The 22,021-nt window shown below is 46.5% G+C and overlaps 2 protein-coding genes across 2 annotated transcripts in view; one reads left to right on the top strand and one right to left on the bottom strand.

Annotated features, from left to right (window-relative positions):
* Nucleotides 1–1,467, top strand: part of necab2 (N-terminal EF-hand calcium binding protein 2) — a 68,384-nt gene extending 66,917 nt beyond the window's left edge. Inside the window, exon 13 of the mRNA XM_033035968.1 lies at nt 1,147–1,467. Within this exon, the coding sequence (XP_032891859.1) occupies nt 1,147–1,157 (11 nt within the window). The 3' untranslated portion in view covers nt 1,158–1,467. The remainder of the gene's footprint in view (nt 1–1,146) is intronic.
* Nucleotides 1,468–1,545: 78 nt separating this feature from the next.
* On the bottom strand, nt 1,546–21,041 carry slc38a8 (solute carrier family 38 member 8). The gene is made up of 10 exons (XM_033035969.1): nt 20,698–21,041; nt 17,259–17,457; nt 14,732–14,888; nt 13,186–13,284; nt 9,579–9,636; nt 8,353–8,467; nt 6,432–6,579; nt 3,999–4,198; nt 2,971–3,022; nt 1,546–1,734 (listed from the first exon to the last, which is right to left on the bottom strand). Exons 1-10 carry the CDS (start codon nt 20,887–20,889, stop codon nt 1,629–1,631), a joined length of 1,326 nt encoding a protein of 441 aa, XP_032891860.1. The 5' UTR covers nt 20,890–21,041; the 3' UTR covers nt 1,546–1,628.
* Between the last annotated feature and the right edge of the window lie 980 nt (nt 21,042–22,021).

The following is a 22,021-nucleotide window of genomic DNA, read 5'->3' as shown; positions in this document are numbered from 1 at the left end:
AGGCCAAACAAGTCACCTTAGTCTCATTTAGCTGTGGTTGGCCTATTTCCCTCTAAACCTTTTCTATCCACGTGCCTGTTCAAAGGTGTTGTAATTGTACCCACCCCACCATCTTCTTTGGCAGGAAATAATTTATAAGTCTGTATAAAGTCACACCTCAGCACCATTTTGGAAGCTTTCAGACAGAGATGTAAATAGGCAAGGCAGAGAAGGATGCAGTCCCAATGGAGAAAGTATAAGGTGACTTGTCCGAGAACATTAACGCAATTATCAAAAAAGCTCATCAGCGCCTCTACTTCCTGAGAAGATTACGGAGAGTCGGATTGTCAAGGAAGACTCTCTCTAACTTCTACAGGTGCACAGTCGAGAGCATGCTGACCGGTTGCATCGTGGCTTGGTTCGGAAATTTGAGCGCCCTGGAGAGGAAAAGACTACAAAAAGTAGTAAACACTGCCCAGTCCATCATCGGCTCTGACCTTCCTTCCATCGAGGGGATTTATCGCAGTCGCTGCCTCAAAAAGGCTGGCAGTATCATCAAAGACCCACACCATCCTGGCCACACACTCATCTCCCTGCTACCTTCAGGTAGAAGGTACAGGAGCCTGAAGACTGCAACAACCAGGTTCAGGAATAGCTACTTCCCCTCAGCCATCAGGCTTTTAAACCTGGCTCGGACAAAACTCTGATTATTAGCAACCACTTTCTGTTATTTGCACTACCAGTTTATTTATTCATGTGTGTATATATTTATATCATGGTATATGGACACATTTATCTGTTTTGTAGTAAATGCCTACTATTTTCTGTGTGCTTAAGCAAAGCAACAATTTCATTGTCCTATACAGGGACACATGACAATAAACTCATTTGAACTTGAGATGGGCAAAAAGAATGAACGCATGAACGCTTAGGAACAAGCATGGAGAATGTTTTATCTGGGGCTTATCTGAAGAAGGGTTTCGGCCCGAAACGTTGCGAGTCTGAAGAAGGGTTTCGGCCCGAAACGTTGCCTATTTCCTTCGCTCCATAGATGCTACTGCATCCGCTGAGTTTCTCCAGCATTTTTGTGTACCTTTTATCTGGGGCAGTCAGACTCAATGAGCTGCATGGCCTCCTTTGACACCATGGCATTTTCTCTCTCCACAGAATCCACCTGACACACCGAGTACTTACAGCATCCTCTGTTTTCTTGATAACATTGTGTCTCAGTGTGCAAATCAGTTAAAGTGATGCACAGGGGCAGAGTACTAATGGAAGCAGCAGTGGAATACTGACCTCGATCACAAATGTTTGGACTGGAGTGGGTGGGGGTTATGTTTTGGTTATTTGAGGACCTGGGTGCAGTGCAGTGTTCAGATCACATCTGGTCACTAGCCTGGGACAAGATACATCTCAGACCCACGGAATAACTACAGGGATCAGGTGCTTTAATGATGAGAACACATTGCACAGGTTTCATGTGTACTCCTTGGAGAGTAGAACCGAAGATTACAGATATGTAAATAAGCACACAGACATGAGCACACAGAAGCTTCCAGATAAAGCAATTTATGAAATAAGAAGGTTACAGTGTCTGTTCTTTGTGAGCATTGTGAACATACTAAACACTGGCCTCGCTTGGCCAGCGATCAACCCAGTCTCTCGATCAGCTCCATGACTGCAGCGGCTGAGCTCTGTCCGAAGATAAAGACTCCGCACAGGATTGTCACCATTGCCCACAGAATCAAAGCCCACCTGAGAACAGAAAAGAAGCTCTCAGTAAACTTGCTATGGACAGAACTAGCCAATGACCTGCTTCCCCGCTGTCCCTTCCAATCCTGTGGGTGCATTTACTAGCAGAGATAAAGTCAAGAACATTGTTTTATACGTTAAATTGTTAAAGTGTGGCAGCTGATTAACTTTCAGACACACGGACAGGATGAGGTCAGCAGTGGACAGAGAAGGGGGGATGAACACTGTCATCTTCAATGCAATAGCCCAAGCTCAGACCGAATGGCCTTCTCCTGTGCTTGGGGAGAGCTTTGGTGAGCTGAACATGGGAGTGAGTCTGCATTGGAGACAAATGTGAGAAGGTTGTGGACTCATGGGTGCAGGGCTGGGGGGAAAGGGTCCTGTAGAAGTACCTGGAGATGCCCACACCATGGTGAGAAATGGCTGCTATCCTGCTGTTTCAACTCGTGTATTCAATGCCCCGACCAATGAAGGCATGTGTGCCAAATGCCTTTCTTCATCACTCTGTCTACCAGTGGCATCCTTTTCAGGAACTTATGTACCTGTACCCCTTGCTTTTTTCTGTTTTACAACACTTTCCAGGACCCAATCATTTATTGTGTAAGTCCTGTCCTGGTTTACTGTATCAAACTGCAACACTGCGCACTGGTCTGAGCTAAATTCCATCTGCCGTTTTTTGGCTCATTTTTCCCCAATTATTCTCCATCCTGTTGTAATCTTTTGCATTGTCCAGTGCAGCATCAATTTTAGTGTAATCGACATTCCCAGATGAATTCAGGTTGATTTGACACCCATACAATTTGTGGAGCCATGGATCACATCTCTCCCAGACTAACCCTTAATGCTCGTCCCACTTAGGAAACCTGAACGGAAACCTCTGGAGACTTTGCGCCCCACCCAAGGTTTCCGGAGGTTACAGGTGGTTGCCGGAGGTTGCAGGTAGTGGAAGCAGGTAGGGAGACTGACAAAAACCTCCGGGAACCTCCAGGAACCGCACGGAAACCTTGGATGGGGCACAAAGTCTCCCGAGGTTTCCGTTCAGGTTTCCTAAGTGGGACAGGGGCATTATGTCAAGCCCCAGATCAGCAGCTGGAGGGCGTGGCATCTGATGCTGTGTCTGGGCTTGTGCTGCAAATCCCACCAGCATCCAGGGAAAGAATTCCCTAGTTGGTGGCTTCACTGCAACATCTCAAATTATTGAGCAGTGCATCAGTAGGAAATGGCTGTGCTCAGCCTTACCTTACTCTCGGAACGGCACCTTCCCTCTGCACCACCCGCAGTAGACACAGGCCTGAAGGGAGAGAAGATGTCAGCAGCTTCTTCTCATACAGCTGAGGCACCACACTTCAGAGAGGGAGCAGGGAAATCACACTGGGACTCCAGAGCATGGGCAGTATGGGACACTGGCTGGCTATGTGAGAGCAAACTTTTTGATGTCTTGGAGTTGTGGGATGGAGGTGGAAGGAGAGGAAGCAGAAGAGTGGATGAAAAGACTGGGGACAAGAGGAGGATGAGGGGAGGGGTTGAATGAGAGGGAGGATGAGGGGGTAGTCATGATAAGGAGGAGGAGGGAAGGAGAAAGAGAGGGAAGGATAGTGGATGAAGAGGAGAAGGAGAAGGAATGATAGATGTACGTAGGAGGAGGGGAGGAAGGGATGAGGGGAGCAGGTGATGGGGAGAGAGAGGATGAATGGAGGGAGGGGTGGGAAGGGAAGAGGAGGGAGAGGAGGAGGCAGTAGGAGGAGGAAAGAATGAAACGGTGGGGAGGGGAGAGGATAAGGGGAGATGAAGGGGTTGGGAGGAGGAGGAAGAAGTAAAGGTGGAGGGAAGGGGAGGAAGCGAAGATGGAGAAGGAGGAGATGCAGGGAGATATCGTACTTGGATCTTTTCCTTTGTTCACCTGTTCATTTCTTCGAATTACATGACTCAGAGGAAATTGATAGGTATTAAAGGCATGAAACACAAAGTGGTACAAGGTCAACTGTGAAGGACTGAATGGCCTCTCCTGTTCCTATCCCAACAACCAAGAAAACTAAATATCAATTCTGGGAAGTGGAAATTAACTCCCAAATAATGGGATCAATCTCTAACACCCTGCGATGATCGGGAGTCATATGAGAGTTCAGGATGATGGGGGTGGTGGGGAGAAGAAGCGAGTGGGAAGGGGGAAAGGGAGGTGTAGCAGTCACTCAGGGTGTAGAGGACTCACTCTCCCCCATTGAACATTTAGGGTTTGGGGCCTGGGCTGTATTGATTGACCGTTGTACCTGGGAAAATGAAAATGAAGAAGGCGCTGACTCCTCCAATGAGGCCGACAATCTCGGAGATGTCCGGGACAAAGAGGGCCGCTCCCAGGCTCAGCAGCACCCAGCCAGTGGTCAGCAGCACCCTCGGCCTCCTCCCATAGCCTCCGGCCCTCGCCACATGTCTGGTCCTGCTCGTTACACACAACTCCTGGATGACAGACCTGTGTGAGAGAGTGAGATCGGCAGACACGCTCCACCACCGCTCTGATCTGTCCAGGGAAACCCTCACACAATGCTATAAGATGTGCGGGATTCATAGTAACTTGCTCATGTAGATTTGTAACTGGCTTAGTCACAGAAGACAGAGGGTTGTGATGGAAAGTAGGACTGGAGGTCTGCAGGGATCTATGCTTGGAATCTCAGCTGTTTGTGATATATGTAAATGACCAAAACGTAAATGTACCAGTAGGCAAGTTGGTGAGTAAATTTGCTGATGACACCAAAATTGGAGACAATTGGAAAAGTTGCAGACAGTGTGGAAGACTGTCAGAAGATACAGATCATCCACAGAAATGGGTGATAGGATACAGATCATGTGGAGAAATAGCAGATGGAGTTTAACCCGAGTCAGTGCGAGATGTTGCGCTTTGGGAGGTTGTATGGAAGGAGGGAGTATACAGTTAATAGCAATGACATCCTTAACAGCATTGATGTGCGGAGGGATCTGGGAGTTGAAGATCATAGCTCACTAAAGGTGGCAGAGCAAGTAGATAGTGTCGTAAAGAAGGCATATGGTATGCTTGCCTTCATTGCTAGGGGAATTGAGTACAAGAGTCAGGAAGTCATGATGCAATTCTATAGGTCTAGGAATGTGGTTAGGCCACATTTGCAAAATTGCGTGCAGTTCTGGTCGCCCCTTCACAGGAAAGATATGGAAGTTTTGGAGAGGGAGCAGAGAAGGTTTACCAGGGTGCTACCTGGATTAGAGGAATTCAGCTATAAAGAGAGGTTGGATAGACTTGCATTGTTTTCCCTAGAACATCAGAGGTGAGGGGAGACTTGATCGGTATATTATGAGAGGCATAGATAGGGTAGATAGTCAGAACCATTTTCCCAGGGTAGAAATGTCCAACATTAGCGGGCATAGCTATAAAGTGAGAGGTGGAAAGTTTAATGGAAATATGCAGGGCAGGTATTTTTACATAGGTGGGGGTCTGAAACTCATTGCCAAGTGTGATGGTGGAGGCAGATATGATAGTGGCTTTTAAGAGGCTTTTGGATAGTCACATGAAAATGGAGGGAATAGAGAGATATGGTTCAGGCGCAAGCAGATGAGATCAGCTCAGCTAGATGTCATGTTCGGCACAAATGAATTTATGTCTGAATAAAGGGCCGAAGGATCTGTTTCTGTGCTGTACTCTTCTAACTTCTATGAATCTCGAGTGGGAGCTGCGGCAGGAGAACAGCACTGAACACTGCAGAGTCCAGTCAATCCTTCACTTGTGCGTTCTGCTGCCCTTCAGTGTGTTCATCCCAAAGGACTCCACTGGACTAGCCTGCAGGTCCGGTCTATCTGAATGGAGCAGGATGGTGGACTGTAACGCCAATCTGTTCCATGAACTGGCCTCTCAAGTGCAGGGCAAGAATCACAGTCCCAGCATGCCCAATCTGCTCAGCTCACCCATCCCCTTCTCACTTATCCCTGGACCTGGGTGGGAGGAGGATGTCTGCAGCAATTGAGCAGATGACAGCAGGTCATGCATAATATTTTTCTTGTAGCTGGGGGGAAGGACTCAGAGTGAGTAGATTCTCCTCAGGGCTGCCCAGTGACTGCTGGAGCTGACTGGCTCGACAGTCTGCAGCCTTACCGGCCATTGATGGCTCCTGGGCAATCAGAAATGGGGGCTGACCCCCACATCGTTTGCCCACTAGGTCCTGGAGCGTACCTTTCACATAGAGCGATACAGTACAGAAACAGACCTTTCGATGCCTCTTGTCTAGGTCACCCCTCAGCATCCTACATTCCAGTGAGAATAAACCAGCTGTAGATTATCCAATCTCTCATCATAACTACAGCCCTCCATTCCAGGCAGCATCCTGGTGAACCTCGTGCACTCTCCCTGTTGCTACTGCATCCTTCCTGCTGTGTAGTAACCAGAACTGTACACAATAGTCCAAGCACAGTCTAACTAATATAAAATCACTCTTGGGGTAGAGGTGCAAAATTGGAAAGAGGAAGGATGAAAACTGTCCATCGAACCTCACCTTTGCCAACTTCCCTGCAGGATTTACTGTGATGGATGGAGCACCAGGCAGAGTCTGCTCCTGGCATTGGTATTGCCCGAGCCTGCCGCACTCTGCCCTATAATCAGTGACATCTGCCCCTCACAACACTCACACCGCAGAAACTCTCCATGAGACGTGAAAGATGAGTAATTTGATCAATCCACCTACCTGCCCAGGTGCAATATTATGGGATAGATGGTAACAATGGAGATGCCAAAGAGCAGCCTGCCCATGATAACCAGCACCTCGTTGTCTGGATAAGACATCAGGATATCCGCTGCCACACCTGTACCAAATGTCCAGTATCCATACATCCCTGAAACACATCACGATCGTTACAAGGGGTCAGAGTGGTTTCCTTCTGTAAGAGTAACACAGGGGTGTAATTCATAGAGCTGCCGCCTCTCAGTTCGGGAGACGAGTTTGACCTCCACCGCTCTCTGTGTGGAGTTTGTATGATCTCTTGTGACCCAGTGAGTTTACCCTAGGTGCTCGGGTTACCTCCCATGTTCCAAAGAAGCACAGGTCTGAAGAAGGGTCTCGACCCGAAACATCACCCATTCCTTCTATCCAGAGATGCTGCCTGTCCCGCTGAGTGATGCCAGCATTTTGTATCTATCTTCAGCATAGGTCGATGTTAATTGGCTGCTGTGTACTGACTTTATGTATGTGGGTGAGTGTTAGAATCTGGAGGGAGTTGATAGGAATGTAGGGAAAATAAAATAAAATAATTATAAACGGGTGGTTAATGCTAACCATGACCCTGATTGACAAAAGGGCCTGTTTCTGTAGGTATTGTCAGACAGTCATCGCTAGCGGAGGGCTCAGTCTCATTGGAGTGTCCTCTCCCGGGGCTCTTGGAGTGGATTCTGAACCTCTCCTCCAGGCTCAGGCTCAGAATTGGCTAACATTAGTAACATTCCCCCATAGCAAGAATGAAGCCAGCTTTCTGGGCTGGTTATTCATAGTTCTCATTTGCAACGACCCTCGCTAACACGTAATAACTATCACCACCCCCACTGTCACTGTCGTCATCATGGTCTCTGTGCCACTGTCAGGATCACCAACACCAGCACTCGCAGTCACTGTGACCATCACCATCATATTCAGAGTGTCACTGCCAGCATCAATGCCTCCAACACACACACCATCACTCTCATCCTTTACAACCTAGTGTCACCATCACTACTCGGTAGTTCAGTTTAGTTTAGTTGGATAGAAAATAGGATTCCTGGAAGGAAGCAGAGGGTGATGGTGGAAGGTTGATTTTCAGACTGGAGGCCTGCAACAAGTGGTGTGCCTCAAGGTTCGGTGCTAGGCCCATTGCTGTTTATCATCGATATCAATAATTTGGATGAGAACATACATGGCATGATTAGCAAGTTTGCAGATGACACAAAAGTGAGTGGTATTGTAGATAGTGAAGATAGTTATCAAAAATTGCAACAGGATCTTGATCAGTTGGACAGGTGGGCTGAGGAAAGGTCCATGCACAGGTTCATTTGGCATCATGATAGCACAGACATGGTGGGCTGAAGGACCTGTTCCTGTCTTGTACTGTTCCATTGACCCTGATCTTGGGTGTTGGCTGTGTGGAGTTTGCATTTCTCCCTATGACTGTGTGGGTTTCCTAATGGGTGTTCCACTTTCCTCCCATATCTGGGTCACTGAATTAATTGGCTGCTGTAAATTGCCTCCAGTATGCAGGTGCAACACAGCTTCTGTAGTTGATGAGTGTATGTGTGAAAGGGAATAAATGGCAGGGATACAGAGAAGTACGCAAGGGTATGGGATGATGGGGCTGCTGTCCTGTGAGCTGGGACATAGCTGATGGAACAAACACCCTCTTGTTTTGGAATAAATCAGGACCTGACCCTTGTTTAATGACAGATGTCAGGAAGTGACCAGACAGTGTTGAGGAGACTGTGACTTAAGATCCTCTGCTGTTGGTAGTTGAATGGCACTGGCTGCCTCTCCCACCTCCAATGGTACATTTAGCCACAGAGCTACCATGGAGCCTGGGGCATTCTTTAAATGGTTGCACAGTGAGAGGAGTTGTGGCCTTCGGGTGCCATGGTCGAGCATTTACCTGTGACGGAGTAAATGAGAAGACAAGCGAGCATGGAGAGGCAGGAGATGAGGATCCAGTGTGAGAGTGCCTGGTTCTTCATGCTACTGTAGATAGCCACGCTGGCCTCGTGACACTGAAACACAGACAGAGACAAGTGTCAGCAACCTGGGGCTTCCTCCACCCCTCCCACCTCTATGCATCACGATGGTGCTCCAGCGCTGCCACAACCCTGTTTGCTGCTCACTGCGGCGTTGGGAAGGTGGCCACACCTCCTTACTCAAAGAGATAACACAGAATGAGGAGCATCTGACAGGCCACCCAGAGAAAATTGCTCTTTACAACTCTTTGATATCATGGAGCCTGGGGCATCCTCTGCCCATCGCCATTCTCCTCCCCATCTTCAAGTTCTCTCTTCCCCCACTTCGCCTTCCTCCTTGTGCTCCTCTCCTCCCCCCTCATTTTCTTCCTCTTCCCTTCTCCTCCTCTTTTACTACCCTATTCTCCCTACTCCTCCTCGTCTTCCCATTCTCCCCCCCTCCGCACACCCCACCCTGTCCCCCTTTCTTTCGGTGACTGTGCCATAGTAGGGGCTGTGCCATCTGGTGGTGAGATGTTGGAGACCGTGTCATACAATAGTGCTTCAAGGCCCTTTCCACCAGCCACCGGGATCTCTGTGACGAACTCCCTCTCGCACTGCTTTGCTCTCGGTGGCCTGGGTTCCCATTCTAACTCTGTGGCCTAATCAGAACCCCAGACTGGGGCAAGGGGCCAAGGTTAGCAAGGGAACTCACAAGGGAAAACAATCTCCAGGTTTATTTCTCATGAGGTGTATAGGTCCTGGGTTGGAGAGTGAGGAGTTTAATGTGGGTGTGGGGTCCTGGCGTGGATGATGAGGGGTTTACTGTGGGTGTAGTGGTCTTAGGTGAAAGGGCGAGGGGTTTATTTTGGGTGTGAAATCCAGGTGTGGATGATGAGGTATTTACAGTGTATGGGTGCTGAGCTGGGGAGGGGGGTTGAGGGGTTTACTGTGGATGTCGTATCCTGGTATATGATGAGATGTTGTGAGATCCTGGTCTGTGTGATGATGGGTTTACTCTGGGCGTGTGCGTCCTGGTCTTAAACTGCTGCTAGTGTATGTGAATTGCATGCTTGGTCCAAGGATGAACTGGGAGTGAATCAGAACAGGGCCACCAACAACCAACATCCAATGTTAGGGATAGGCTGAGCTCCTTGACCAAACTTACCTGGAATCCAAAGCAGATCGTTGGGACTACAGTGAACAACCCCGTCCATGAGGAGAGGCTGTGGGAGAGAAAGGGGAGGGTGCTTACATCAGAAAGATGGCCAGGGCATCAGACAATGTGATCATACCTCCTGCCTCAGACCCTGCTGCCCAGTATCTCAAGGTAAAGGGCATTCCCCAACTGACGGCTACACTTAGCAGTGACTGCAGTGTGCAATCCCCACCTCTCTCTGGATTTCTTTGTTATCGATGATTGGCGATTTGGTTTTAGGGATATTCGGAGCCGAGGCATATTTTTGTCAGCATGGGTTCACTATGGCAGCCGATATTCAGCCCACGTGCATCAGGGATGTTTGGATTAGGGAGCTGGGCACAAAAGGCCGACACTCTCCAGCATAAAGCTAAGGGAGCTTTACAGTGCACTGAACAAGGTGTTCAACAGCTGCCTCTCAACTGATGGTAAAATACTGTCTGATACTGTGAAGAAGAGAGGAATTGCCTCTGGCGCCCTGGCCAAAACATATCCAGCAATGAAAATTGCAAAAATAGATCAGATGGTTTTATCACATTACTTATTGTGAGCATGTGTTGGCCCACATTACCTGGATTACATAAGTCGCTACATTGCTACAGTACTTGATCAGCTATAAAATGCTTTGACATTTATTTAAAAGAGGACTTCATGTTTGCCAATCCTATCTGTGTATCAGTGCCAACTTTCAAACATGAAGAGGCTGAGTTCGCCAGAGCTGGATACTGAGTCCCAACATGGTCCTCTGGCTTGGCATCAGAAAAGCAGCCACAATGGAGAGAGTGATACTGTACAACACCTCAGCTGATAGTGCCTTTACAATTTCCTAAGTGAATGTCAGCCAGTGTCAACACACTCTCTGTGCTACTTTCAGAAGGTGCAAAGTTATTGCAAGAATGTATGTTAATGCCAAGTCGAGGACTCTACATCTGAGTGGCTGCTGGGATATGACTTCTCAGTTTAAATTAACTTCATTTACTTCTATTTTTTGTCCTGCCCGGTCAGGAACTATTTTAGACAGGTTTTCTGCACTTTTACCTTTAACCAATTTGTCAAACACTGCAGATGCATGGAAACTGAAACTGAAAAGATGACAAATGCTGGAAACACTCAGTAAACGAGGAAGCAACAGAGTTAAAGGTTTGGATCGAAGACCATTTTCCTGCATCAGTTCTGGTGAAAGTTATTGGCCTGAAACATTTACTCAGTTTCTCACTCCATAGCTACTGTTTGGCTATCTGAGTCTTTCCATCATTTTCTGTTTTTATTTCAGTTACTCGGTGCTCGCTGACTGCTGGCTTTGTCTTACACAGAACAAGTTGGATGGTCCGTTGTGGGATAAAGTGCAGCCTCCATGGAGAGGTCTCTTCTCTTATGGTGGCACAGCAGTACTGTAGCGCCGGAGTCCCGGGTTCGATCTCAATTACGGGTGCTGTCTGTATGGAGTTTGTACGTTCTCCCCGTGACCTGCATGGGTTTTCTCCGAGATCTTCGGTTTCCTCCCACATTCCAAAGACGTACACGTTTGTAGGTTAATTGGCTTAGTAAATGTAAAACTTGTCCCTAGTGGGTGTAGGAAAGTGTTAATGTGCGGGGATTGCTGGGCGACGCGGACCCGGTGGGCCGAAGGACTTGATTCCGTGTTGTATCTCTAAACTAAACTAAACTAAACTAAACTAAAGTGTCCTTCAGCTGCATAGGTCATTCTGCTATAATGTGTGATTCCTTATCACAGATCGGTTATAACATGATTGATAAACAGTATTTGCATTACACAGATTAAATTGATGGTGGCGTAATTTCAATTGTGAATTTAAACCCTTAAATTTACTTTGGAAACAACAGATAACTATCTTGGGATAAAATTGTCTTGGGGAAAAATAATCTTTCCGTTGTTGGGATTGTACTAAAGACCAGCACATTTGATGGTAGATTGCAAACATCTGCAAGACTAATAGGCTTGTTATACTGAAAGAAAGTAATTATAAAGTTAAGTATGTTACCATTGAATGAAGAAAGGACAATGGGGTTATTGACCCTCCTTTTAACCTGAGATTGGCCCAGATGTGCTGGCATGGGAAATAATCTGTTTCTGTCTATGATTCATGAATTGGCCCTTCGTGATAATATAAGTGCATGCCGGGTGTGTACGTATGTCCCATATAATGGTGGAGGAGGAATACCCCTCTTAACAATACCCTTTAACCTTACTGAGATTCTGTCCTTACGTTGCTTTTTGAATAAAACAGCAACTAGTGGGTGCTTTCAGAATGACAAACTCGAGGACCAACCCATATTTAAAGGATGGTCTACGCCCTTTTTAAGCCAGGGTGGAAAGTAAATGGGACCAGGGTTTGGGAAATACCATGGCTTAAATTAGTGGATTGCCTCCACAGCCTAGATTTATCTTGGCAGAAAAAGGAGGCACCTGTGCTATAATAAAACAAGAGTGTTGCAAGCGATTTTTATTTTCCCAATGTGAGCTGAGACTGCCATAGTGCAAAGGGATTAGATAGAATAATTCCAGATAGAATAGAATGTGTTCAGGAAAGTTTCCAAAGGCAATATGTAGAAGGCCCTACTAGGAAGAGGGTAAAGTTTGACCTACTCTTAGGGAATTGGTCAGGTCAGAGGCTGTAGTGTCTGTGGGCGAGCCTTTTGGGATCAGTGACCGCAGTTCTCTTAACTTTAAAATAGTTATGGATAAGGACCGGGCTGATCCACAGCTAAAAGTTCCATATTGGGGCAAAGTCAACATCGATGCTATTAGCTGGAAACACTTGCAAAAGTTGATTGGAATAGCTTGTTTGCTGGCAAATAAATATCCAGAAAGAGGGATGCACAGTGGTGCAGCTGGTAGAGCTACACCAGAGCTCCGCCCAAATCCCACATCCCAAAGACTATCCTCCATGTCCTTCTCTTCGTAGAATACCGATGCAAAGTACTCGTTTAGTACCTCGTTTACATCCTCTGAGTCCAAGCATAAATTCCCTCTTTTATCCTTGACTGGTCCTACGCTCTTTCTAGTTGCATCTTGTTTTTAATGTTGGTATAAAAAGTCTAATGATTCTGTTTAATCCAACTCGCCAATAACATTTCAAAGTCACTTCCAGCCCTTTTAATTCCCCGCTGGATTTTCTTTAATTACACATGCTTTAAAAAAAAAATTTGACCAAATTTAGAACCTCTCTGATCATCCAAGGTTTCCATACCTTGCCACCCTTGACCCTCCACCTTACTCAGATCAGCTGATCTTTAAACGACTCCCACATGTCTGATGTGGACTTTCCCAATAGCAACTTCTCCAATTTACCTCTTCTGCCCTCCCCCAATTTAGTACCTTCTCCCAAGGTCCAGACTTATCCCTATTCATAACTATCTTAAAATCTATAGATCATATTGATTGAATTGTCTCAGGCTATGTAAAAGGATTAAAACAGAGCCTGCTGAGTTGGTGGTGCTCACAGCTAATGTGGGCCTTTGACATAGAGCATAGGAAGATGTTCCCTTCAGCAGTGACAAGACCTTTATTGTTGACATCTCCCTGTGTAAGGAGGTCCCCTCTGTCCTTGCTCACCTGGGGTTGTGAAGCTCTGGGATAGAATCCAAATCCATCAGGTAGAATTTCACAACGACCATAATTGTTAAGTAGGTAGCTGCGCAGGTCCCCAGGATGCTGAAGGAGGGAAAGAAACAGAGAGGAGAAACTGAGGAGAGGAACACTCGGTCCTTCAGCCAGCTGCCAACAGACTCAGACATAGTTCATTCCCTACCCAGTGCTGACACACCTTGACAGGAGGATGTCCTCACACACATGCACAAGCTCACAGACAAACACACAGATACAAACCAGCACATACACCAGGACATACAGACTGTGTGGCTCATACGCAGTGTTGCCTAACAGGAACAAGCCTGCTCTGAACTCTTATCGTCACATTTTTAAAACATCCAGTGTCCGCACATTCCTTTGCCACATCTACTCCATTAACTTTGACATATTCCTGTCTAATACCACCAATGTTGACCTGACCCAATTAGGAAGTTTAAGTTGTGTGCCCACTCTGTCTTTATCCATTTACTATTTTACAACTAACGGGACCGTGCTTACTGGTCACCCATGGACACTTCAGTTACTTGCCCTTCCCAATCTCCTTAGAGAAGATCAAGGTCTGCCTTCTCCTCTGTACGGCCCTTTACACATGACCTGAAGAAACATTCTTAAACACATTTGACAAATTCCACCCCATCTAAGCCCTTGGCACTATGACAGTCCCAGTCTACATTGGGAAAGTTAAAATCCCTTACTATGACAACAATATTTGTCTTGCAGCTGCACGTAATCTCTTAGGATATTTGTTCATCTAAATCCCATTGATGAAATTCGATTAAGGAACAATATTTAAAGTCATGCCAGAGGGTCAGCAATGGCAAGCACTGAAAGAACCCGGGCATAATTCACAATAGACTTTAGTCAATAAACCTTCATGAGTCTAGCAGAAGTCATCATATATTAGATTGAATTGTTATCTGGGTAAAGTGGAGGCACGAGAAGAACTGTTCACTTTTATGTTGACAAATCACAATGATTAATTATTGTAAAGGGGTCAAGGAAATAGCATTCACATCGAGGCCCTGTTTCCACCAGTCTTTCCACCACCACGCACAAGAAGCACAAGAAGCAACAAGACAAACACCATTGTATGCAGATGCTGAGAAATGTGTTCAGCTCTGGCTGAACAACTTCTAATCTTGTGAGTGGACTCAATAAGAAGCAGTAGTATTGTAAAGATACTTTTACACTTGTAGCTACTCGTGCAAAAGTTCAGTTATGAATGTACACAGCTGGACTGAAAATGACTGGAGATTGTACGAGTGAATGGGAAAGAAGTTGAATTTTGAGAGTTAACATGTCGAAATGGTTAAATATAGGCAAAATATATATTTTTTAATTGTGGCTGCAGAGTTATTGGCTGGACATCGACTGACAGTTCAGTGTACAAATACCAGTCACCATCCACAAGTGTTGGCTCCTTGACCACACTGGATGCATCGCAGTCACAGTTCCCAGTCTCAGCAAGGAGTCTGAGTACCATCCAGAGCTGCGCCCCTCCCTGATGTACCTGATGTACTTCTGGAAACCAAGCTCCTCAGGGACTGACAATGGCAGAATGATGAACAGGCACACAGCAGAGATCCCCAGCCGGCGGTCCATGTACCAAGACCGTTCCGAATCCACAGCACCCAACGAGGTTGCGTTGTCAGACATTGAATCGCACACTGCAATACAAAGAACAGGCCATGCTGGGCATCAAAGCAAGTGGTGCGGTAAACACTTCAATCATGGGCATCACTCACAGGGCACCAAACACAGGAACCAATCACATTGTACCACTCACAGGTTACCAATCACAGGGCACTACCCACTGGGCATCAATCACAGGGAACCAATCCAAGGGCAGCACACCCTGTTCATCAATCACAGGACACTACTCACAGGGAACGAATCAAAGGGCATCCAGTCTGCCACCGCCAGCTATGGAGGTTGTCATTGGGTATTCTTAAAGTTTCTTAATTAGTAAAGGTCTCAAGGGTTATGGGGAGAAGGCAGGAGAATGGTAGATCAGCCATGATTGAATGGCGGAGTAGACATGATGGGCTGACTGACACAGGCACTGACTGATGCCGTCATTGACTGTCACAGTCATTAACATTCACAATCACTGACTGACACAGTCGCCGACTGACAGGGTTACTGACTGACACGGTCGCTGACTGACAGGGTTACTGACTGACACGGTTAAGGGCCTGTCCCACTTTCCCGAGTTATTCACGAATTCTCCCGAGTTTTCAAACTCGCAGAATGTTCGTAACGAGTCCGTAGGAGGCTGTAGGAGTCAGTGGATATATCGTAGCGGCTCGTTATGCCATCTGTAGTTACTCGGGGCATCAGGTAAGTCGGGACGTTTTTTCAGCATGGTGAAAAATGTCTACGAGTAAAGAAATAGCCCCGAGTACCTAGGGCTGGCATAACGAGCCGCTACGATATATCCACTGACTCCTATGGACTCGCTATGAACATTCTGCGAGTTTGAAAACTCGGGAGAATTTATGTATAACTCAGGAGAATTCATGAATAACTCGGGAAAGTGGGACAGGCCCTTTACTGACTGACATGGTTACGGACTGACACGGTTACTGACTGACACGGTTACCGACTGACATGGTTACTAACTCACATGGCCACACAGTCATTGACTGACCCGGCCACTGGCTGACACAATCACTGACTGACATTTCATTGACTGACATGCTCACTGGCTGATACAATCACTGACTGACACAGTCACTGACAAATGCATTTACTGCCTGACATGGTTACTGATTGACATGGTCACTGGTGTGGTTATTGACAGTTGTGGCTACTGACTGACACAGCTAGGGTATGATGCGACTACTGATTGATGCGATCATTGACTGAAGCATTCGCTGACCTATGTGGTTACAGACTGCATTGGTTGCTGACTGACATGGTTACTGACTGATGCGATAATTGATTGTTGCAGTCACTGACTGATATGGTTATTCACTTATTTCCCTGTGTCACCATTTGTGATTGACATAGTTTCTGACTGACACTGTTACCAGCAGTCAGCAACTGACAGAGTTTCTGATTGATGTGGTTACTGACCGATGGGGCTCCCAGCCCACACTTACGTTTGCTGAGCTGGTCTTCCACCACTACAAGGAATGCAATGGAAATAATGAAGACATTGAAGATGAAACAGATTTCACTGATTGATACAATTATTGGTTCATAGTTACTGACTGACACAGTTTCTCATTGGTATGGTTATTGACTGACACAGGTACTGACTGACACAGTTTAGGATTGACATAATTTCTGATTGAAATTGATAACGATTGGCATGGTAACTGACTGATGAGGTTACTTCTGACATGGTTACTGACCAGCAACAACTGATTGACAGTTTCTGAATGACACCATTTCTGACACCATTTCTTATTGACACAGTTTCTTTTTGACACAGTTTCTGACTGACACAGTTTCGGACTGACAGTTTCAGACTGGCACTGTTTCAGACTGGCACTGTTTCAGACTGACAGTTTCTGACTGACAGTTTCTGACTGACACAGTTTCTGACTGACACAGTTTCTGACTGACACAGTTTCTGACTGACACAGTTTCTGACTGACACAGTTTCTGACTGACACAGTTTCTGACTGACACAGTTTCTGACTGACACAGTTTCTGACTGACACAGTTTCTGACTGACACAGTTTCTGACTGACACAGTTTCTGACTGACACAGTTTCTGACTGACACAGTTTCTGACTGACACAGTTTCTGACTGACACAGTTTCTGACTGACACAGTTCCTGACTGACACAGTTCCTGACTGACACTGGTTCTCACTGACAGTTTCTCATTGACACAGTTACTGACTGACACAGTTTCTCACTGAAACTATTCCTGATGCATACTTTTTCGGTCTGACATTATTTCCCAGTGTCACAGTTTCTGATTGACATAGTTTCTGACTGACACTGTTACCGGCAGGCAGCAACTGACAGACAGTTTCTGATTGATGTGGTTATTGACCGATGGGGCTCCCAGCCCACACTTACGTTTGCTGAGCTGGTCTTCCACCACGACAAGGAATGCAATGGAAATCATGAAGACATTGAAGATGAAACAGATTTCACAGAGTCTTCCGATGGTGGGGCCACAGATCGCCTTCACCACTCCTTGGTACGTCGAGCACCTGCTGATCGAGGAACAGTAGCCAAGGATCACCAGCCCACTGATCAGAAAGACAAGGGATACCTGGGGAATGGATCACCATTGTCAATGTGGCAGGAAATTCTGGACAGTAGGGATCAGAAAGTACACAAACATTGGTTTTGGGCAGGTGGTTTGTCAGCAGGTTGGTTTGGGAGATGTGTTGAACAGCTGGACTGGTGGGATTGAGGATGACAGTGTAAAATGGGGAGTGGGAGGTGTGTGGGGTTTAGTGAGGATCTGTGTCTGCAGGGAAGCTGGGAGGTGCTGCAGGCATGACCAGAAGATGCCTTGACGAGGTCGCAGCTAGCAGGAGGCAAACGAGTCATTGGGGTTGGCTGAAGAGTTTGAGGAATAGCTCGTAATTCTGTCATTTTACCAAAGACTGTGACGGGATGGGTCTAGTATTGCAGAAACAATACAGCAGCATTGTGCATGGGCACTCAGGTTACGGGAGGTGATGAGGGGAGAAAAATGAGGGATATTATACCCAGGGAATCATATTCCCCTTGACTGGCCCCATCTATCCCAAAGACGTGTCCGGACATATTGCACCAATCTCGAAGATTTCTGGCAACCGTTCGTACCACCAGAACGAGAGTATTGGGCAAGAGAGCCGAGTCAGGAAGGGGCACTGTTGAATCACATTAGGAGCCTACAATTGATCATGGCTGGTGTCACTGATGAAGGGCCGGGCATTGGTGCAGTGACATTGTTGACCCTCAGCGAGGGGAGGCAGTGGTCTTTACTCAGCCCTGCTTCTGTGTCGCAGCTTTCTCAATCTCCCTCGCATGAGTTGGTGCTCATGATTTCTGTTCAGGCTCTTCAGCTACTTTATTTACACATACGTACGCACATACACATAAATACATACATGCTTCCAAACATACACATAAAACATCATACACACATATCAATACACACACACATAACATTACACATACACCCCAATACACACACATACCAATAAACACACACCATACGCACACACACAATACACACACACACACGCAAAATACATACATACACCAAAACACACACACATCAATAACCAGACACAATGCACACACACATCAATATGCACATATATCAAAACGCACCAACACACAAATACGCACACATCAATATGCATACATCAATAGATACTCAGACACACTGTCAGACAAACACACATGTGCGTTTGAATACTCACAGACATAAAAACAAGCGCACACAAAGACACCTATTGACATTCACATACGCACACTCACATAAACGTACACATGCACAAACACTACCTGCATCAGCAAAGCATCGCACAGTCTGAAGAAGGGTCTCGACCCGAAATGTCACTCATTCCTTCTATCCAGAGATGCTGACTGTCCCGCTGAGTTACTCTAGCATTTTGTGTCTATCTTCATCCTACAGAGACATATGTGTACACACACACGCACACACACACACACCACACACACACACACACACACACCACACACACCACACACACAACACCACACACACACACAAACACACACACACACACACACACACACACCACCCCGGAAAATCTCTTTCCTCACAGTATCCCAGGTCGCACCACTCCCCCCCATCCACTAATCATACAGCATGGAAACAGGCCCTTTGGCCCAACTTGCCCATGCTGACCAAGATGCCCCATCTACACTAACCCTGCCTGCTTGCATTTGGAATATTTCTCTCTAAACCTTTCCTATCCATGAATTGTCTTTTAAATGCTGTTATAGTGTTGTTCCACAGGCATTGGAGATGGCAGGCATAATGGTACAATCGTCCTCCTGCAGGAAGTCGGGGAAATTTTAACTACCACCTTTGGGAATTGTGTTCAGGTGCAGTTCCTTACAGGCCGTGTTAAGGAACTTCAGCTGCAGCTGGACGCCCTCAGGATCATCCAGGAGAAAGAGCTTCATAGATAAGAATTATACCGAGGAGGTCATGCCTAAGGTACAGGAAGAGAGTAGGTAGGAGATCACGAGGAAACAGAGTGAACAGAGTGTGTTGGGGCCTCTGTGGCCATTTGCCTGTATCATTTTGGATACTGTTGGGGGATGACCCATTCGGGTGAGCAGCTGTAGTAGTCAGGGCTGTGACACCAACCCTGGCTCTGAGGCACAGAGGGGAAGGGTAATATCTGGGAAAGCCATAGTGGTACGAGACTCATTGGTTATGGGGGAACACAGGAGATACCATGGCAACAATCAAGACACCAGGATGGTGTGTTGCTTCCCTGCTGTCAGGGTCCAGAATGTCTCAAAGTGGCTGCATGACATTCTCAATGACCAGCCAGAGGACATTGTGCATGTTGGCACAAATGACAAAGGTAAGAATAGAATGAGGTCCTGCAAAATTAATATAGGAAGTTAGGCAAAAGGTTAAAAAGCAGGAACTCCCGAATTACTCCCAGTAAGGCAGCAGCTCTACCATTTGTGCCACTGCTCCACCCTGGTTAACCTGTGGGTGGAAAGGATTCCACAACTGCATTGGTAGCATGCAGCATGTGCTGTCTGCTGGCTTTCTGGATGCCAGAAGATCCTTGTGCACTGTCCCAGGGCTGGAGGGCTCCCAGGCACTGGATCTTGAACAAGGATAGCAATATTCAGCACAGAGACAGGTCCCTTGCACAACCATTGAGATCTATATTTAATCGAATTTACAGCACTTGTTCGGCAACCTACTAAACCATGAGTGATATAAGTGCTTGGCTATGTATTTACATTTGTGAGGGATTATTGCTCTGCCATCCCCTCAGGCAGTATGAATCAGATTCCAACTACCCATCTCTTACTCAGATCCACTCCAAATATCCTAGCCCTGAACCATACTCTACCATTCCTGCTCTGGGAGAGTTTGATGGCACAATGTAGAAGGACCTTCACTTTCTCCCCTGCTCTGGAAATGTTTGATGGGACATGAGGAAGGATCTCCATTCTCTCACCAACCCCTGCCAGACATGTTTTTGGAATGTTTGAAGGGTGCAGTGCGATCTTCACTCTCTCCCCAACCAATGCTCTGGGAGTGTCTGTCAGGATGTAAAGAGGGATCGTTACTCTCTACCCATCCCCTCCCATCCCTGCCCTGGGAGTGTTTGATGGGAAGTAGTGTTGCCCAGCTCAAAGTAATGCCCTGCAATAGCTAGATGGGAACATCATAACTCTTACAAGAAGAAGTACTCCATCAACAAGCAATAACATTCCCAAAAGAGAAATCATTCCAAGAGATGCAGAAGGGAGACTACAAAAAATATTTTGCAAGGTGGCCGTTGAGACTTACCATTTCCACAATGATAGCTGTGTGTAATCCCCCAGCCCTGCTGAATGCCCAGGGGAAGTTGAGGAGTCCGGCACCCAGAGCTGATTTTAACATGATGAATACTGCTCCAGAAGAGGACAGGTTTGGCCTCTCTCCTTCCTCAGTGTCCAACTTGGCCAGGAGACTAATACCTTCTCTGGCTGCCTCCTCCATTTGCGACTGATCAGCACAATAGTTCAGAAATCCCGAATGTTCTCCAGGAGGGCCTGTCCAGTCATGAACCTTTCTGCTGTCCAATTCTTACTGGAATTCACAGCCACTGAACGAAATCTCTTCAGTCTATGAATGGATGGGTCGCTGGCCAATTAACCACTGGCGGGCATTCTTTCTCACCATCCGGAGCTTGTTACGAGAGGTGCAGTGACCTGCACAAACTCTCAAAACCTTAGCTGGAGCAAGGCTGGAGGTGTCACATTCACCTGATGGAATTTCAAAAGCATTTATTTCCCTGTGAAAATGTGCTCAATTCTTGAGCTGAAAACTTAATCGGATTTACAACGCATTATTAATTAGTATTACTAACACCCAATTCTATCACTTTAAATTTCACTTTATGGCCGTGAGGTTATAGAGTGATCATTTTTCCCAGTCTCCATTCAGAGGGGGCGGGTCACCCGGTTAATTCTGCAATGAGAAAAATAACCGGTTTAGAGAAATGGCCACTGATCTGTGAAATTCCATCTATTGGAAATTTGGGCTTTGATGGGATTTCCTTGCTCAGTGAGCAGGGAACTTGTTCTTCATCAGGCCATCTCTGCGAGGCACTCAAATATGGATTGTAATTCAAGAGGAACGTATGGAGTTTCATTCTGTTGCTCATTGGCAGGATGTGTAGGAAGGAACTGCAGATGCTCATTTAAACCGAAAATAGACACAAAATGCTGGAGTAACTCAGCGGGACAGGTGGCATCTCTGGAGAGAAGGAATGGGTGACCCGAAACGTCACCCATTCCTTCTCTCCAGAGATACTCATTGGCAGGAGTCAGGTGAAAGCAGACAGGCCCTTTCTGTCAGGAAAGCAACTAACGAATTATCTTCACTGAACGAATCATCAGCTTTTCCTGCATGAATTGTGTACTTTAGTCACTAGAATTTACACATTAGGGTGAAACTGATTTGTGGTTACAATGTGCTCAGTTCAATTTACCTTCACTTTCTGAACACAGCCTATTAGTTGTATTCATTTTTGGGGGGGTTTGCCTGTCACTGACCAGGCAGGCATTTGTTGCCCATTACTAACTTCCCTTGATAAGTTCTGTTGACCACAGTTGTTTGTACGTTCTCC

This window comes from Amblyraja radiata, chromosome 17, assembly GCF_010909765.2.
Source record: "Amblyraja radiata isolate CabotCenter1 chromosome 17, sAmbRad1.1.pri, whole genome shotgun sequence".
Classification (NCBI taxonomy): Eukaryota; Metazoa; Chordata; class Chondrichthyes; order Rajiformes; family Rajidae; genus Amblyraja; species Amblyraja radiata.
Note: the sequence above shows the minus strand (reverse complement) of the source record. Positions and strands in the feature narration are given on the sequence as shown.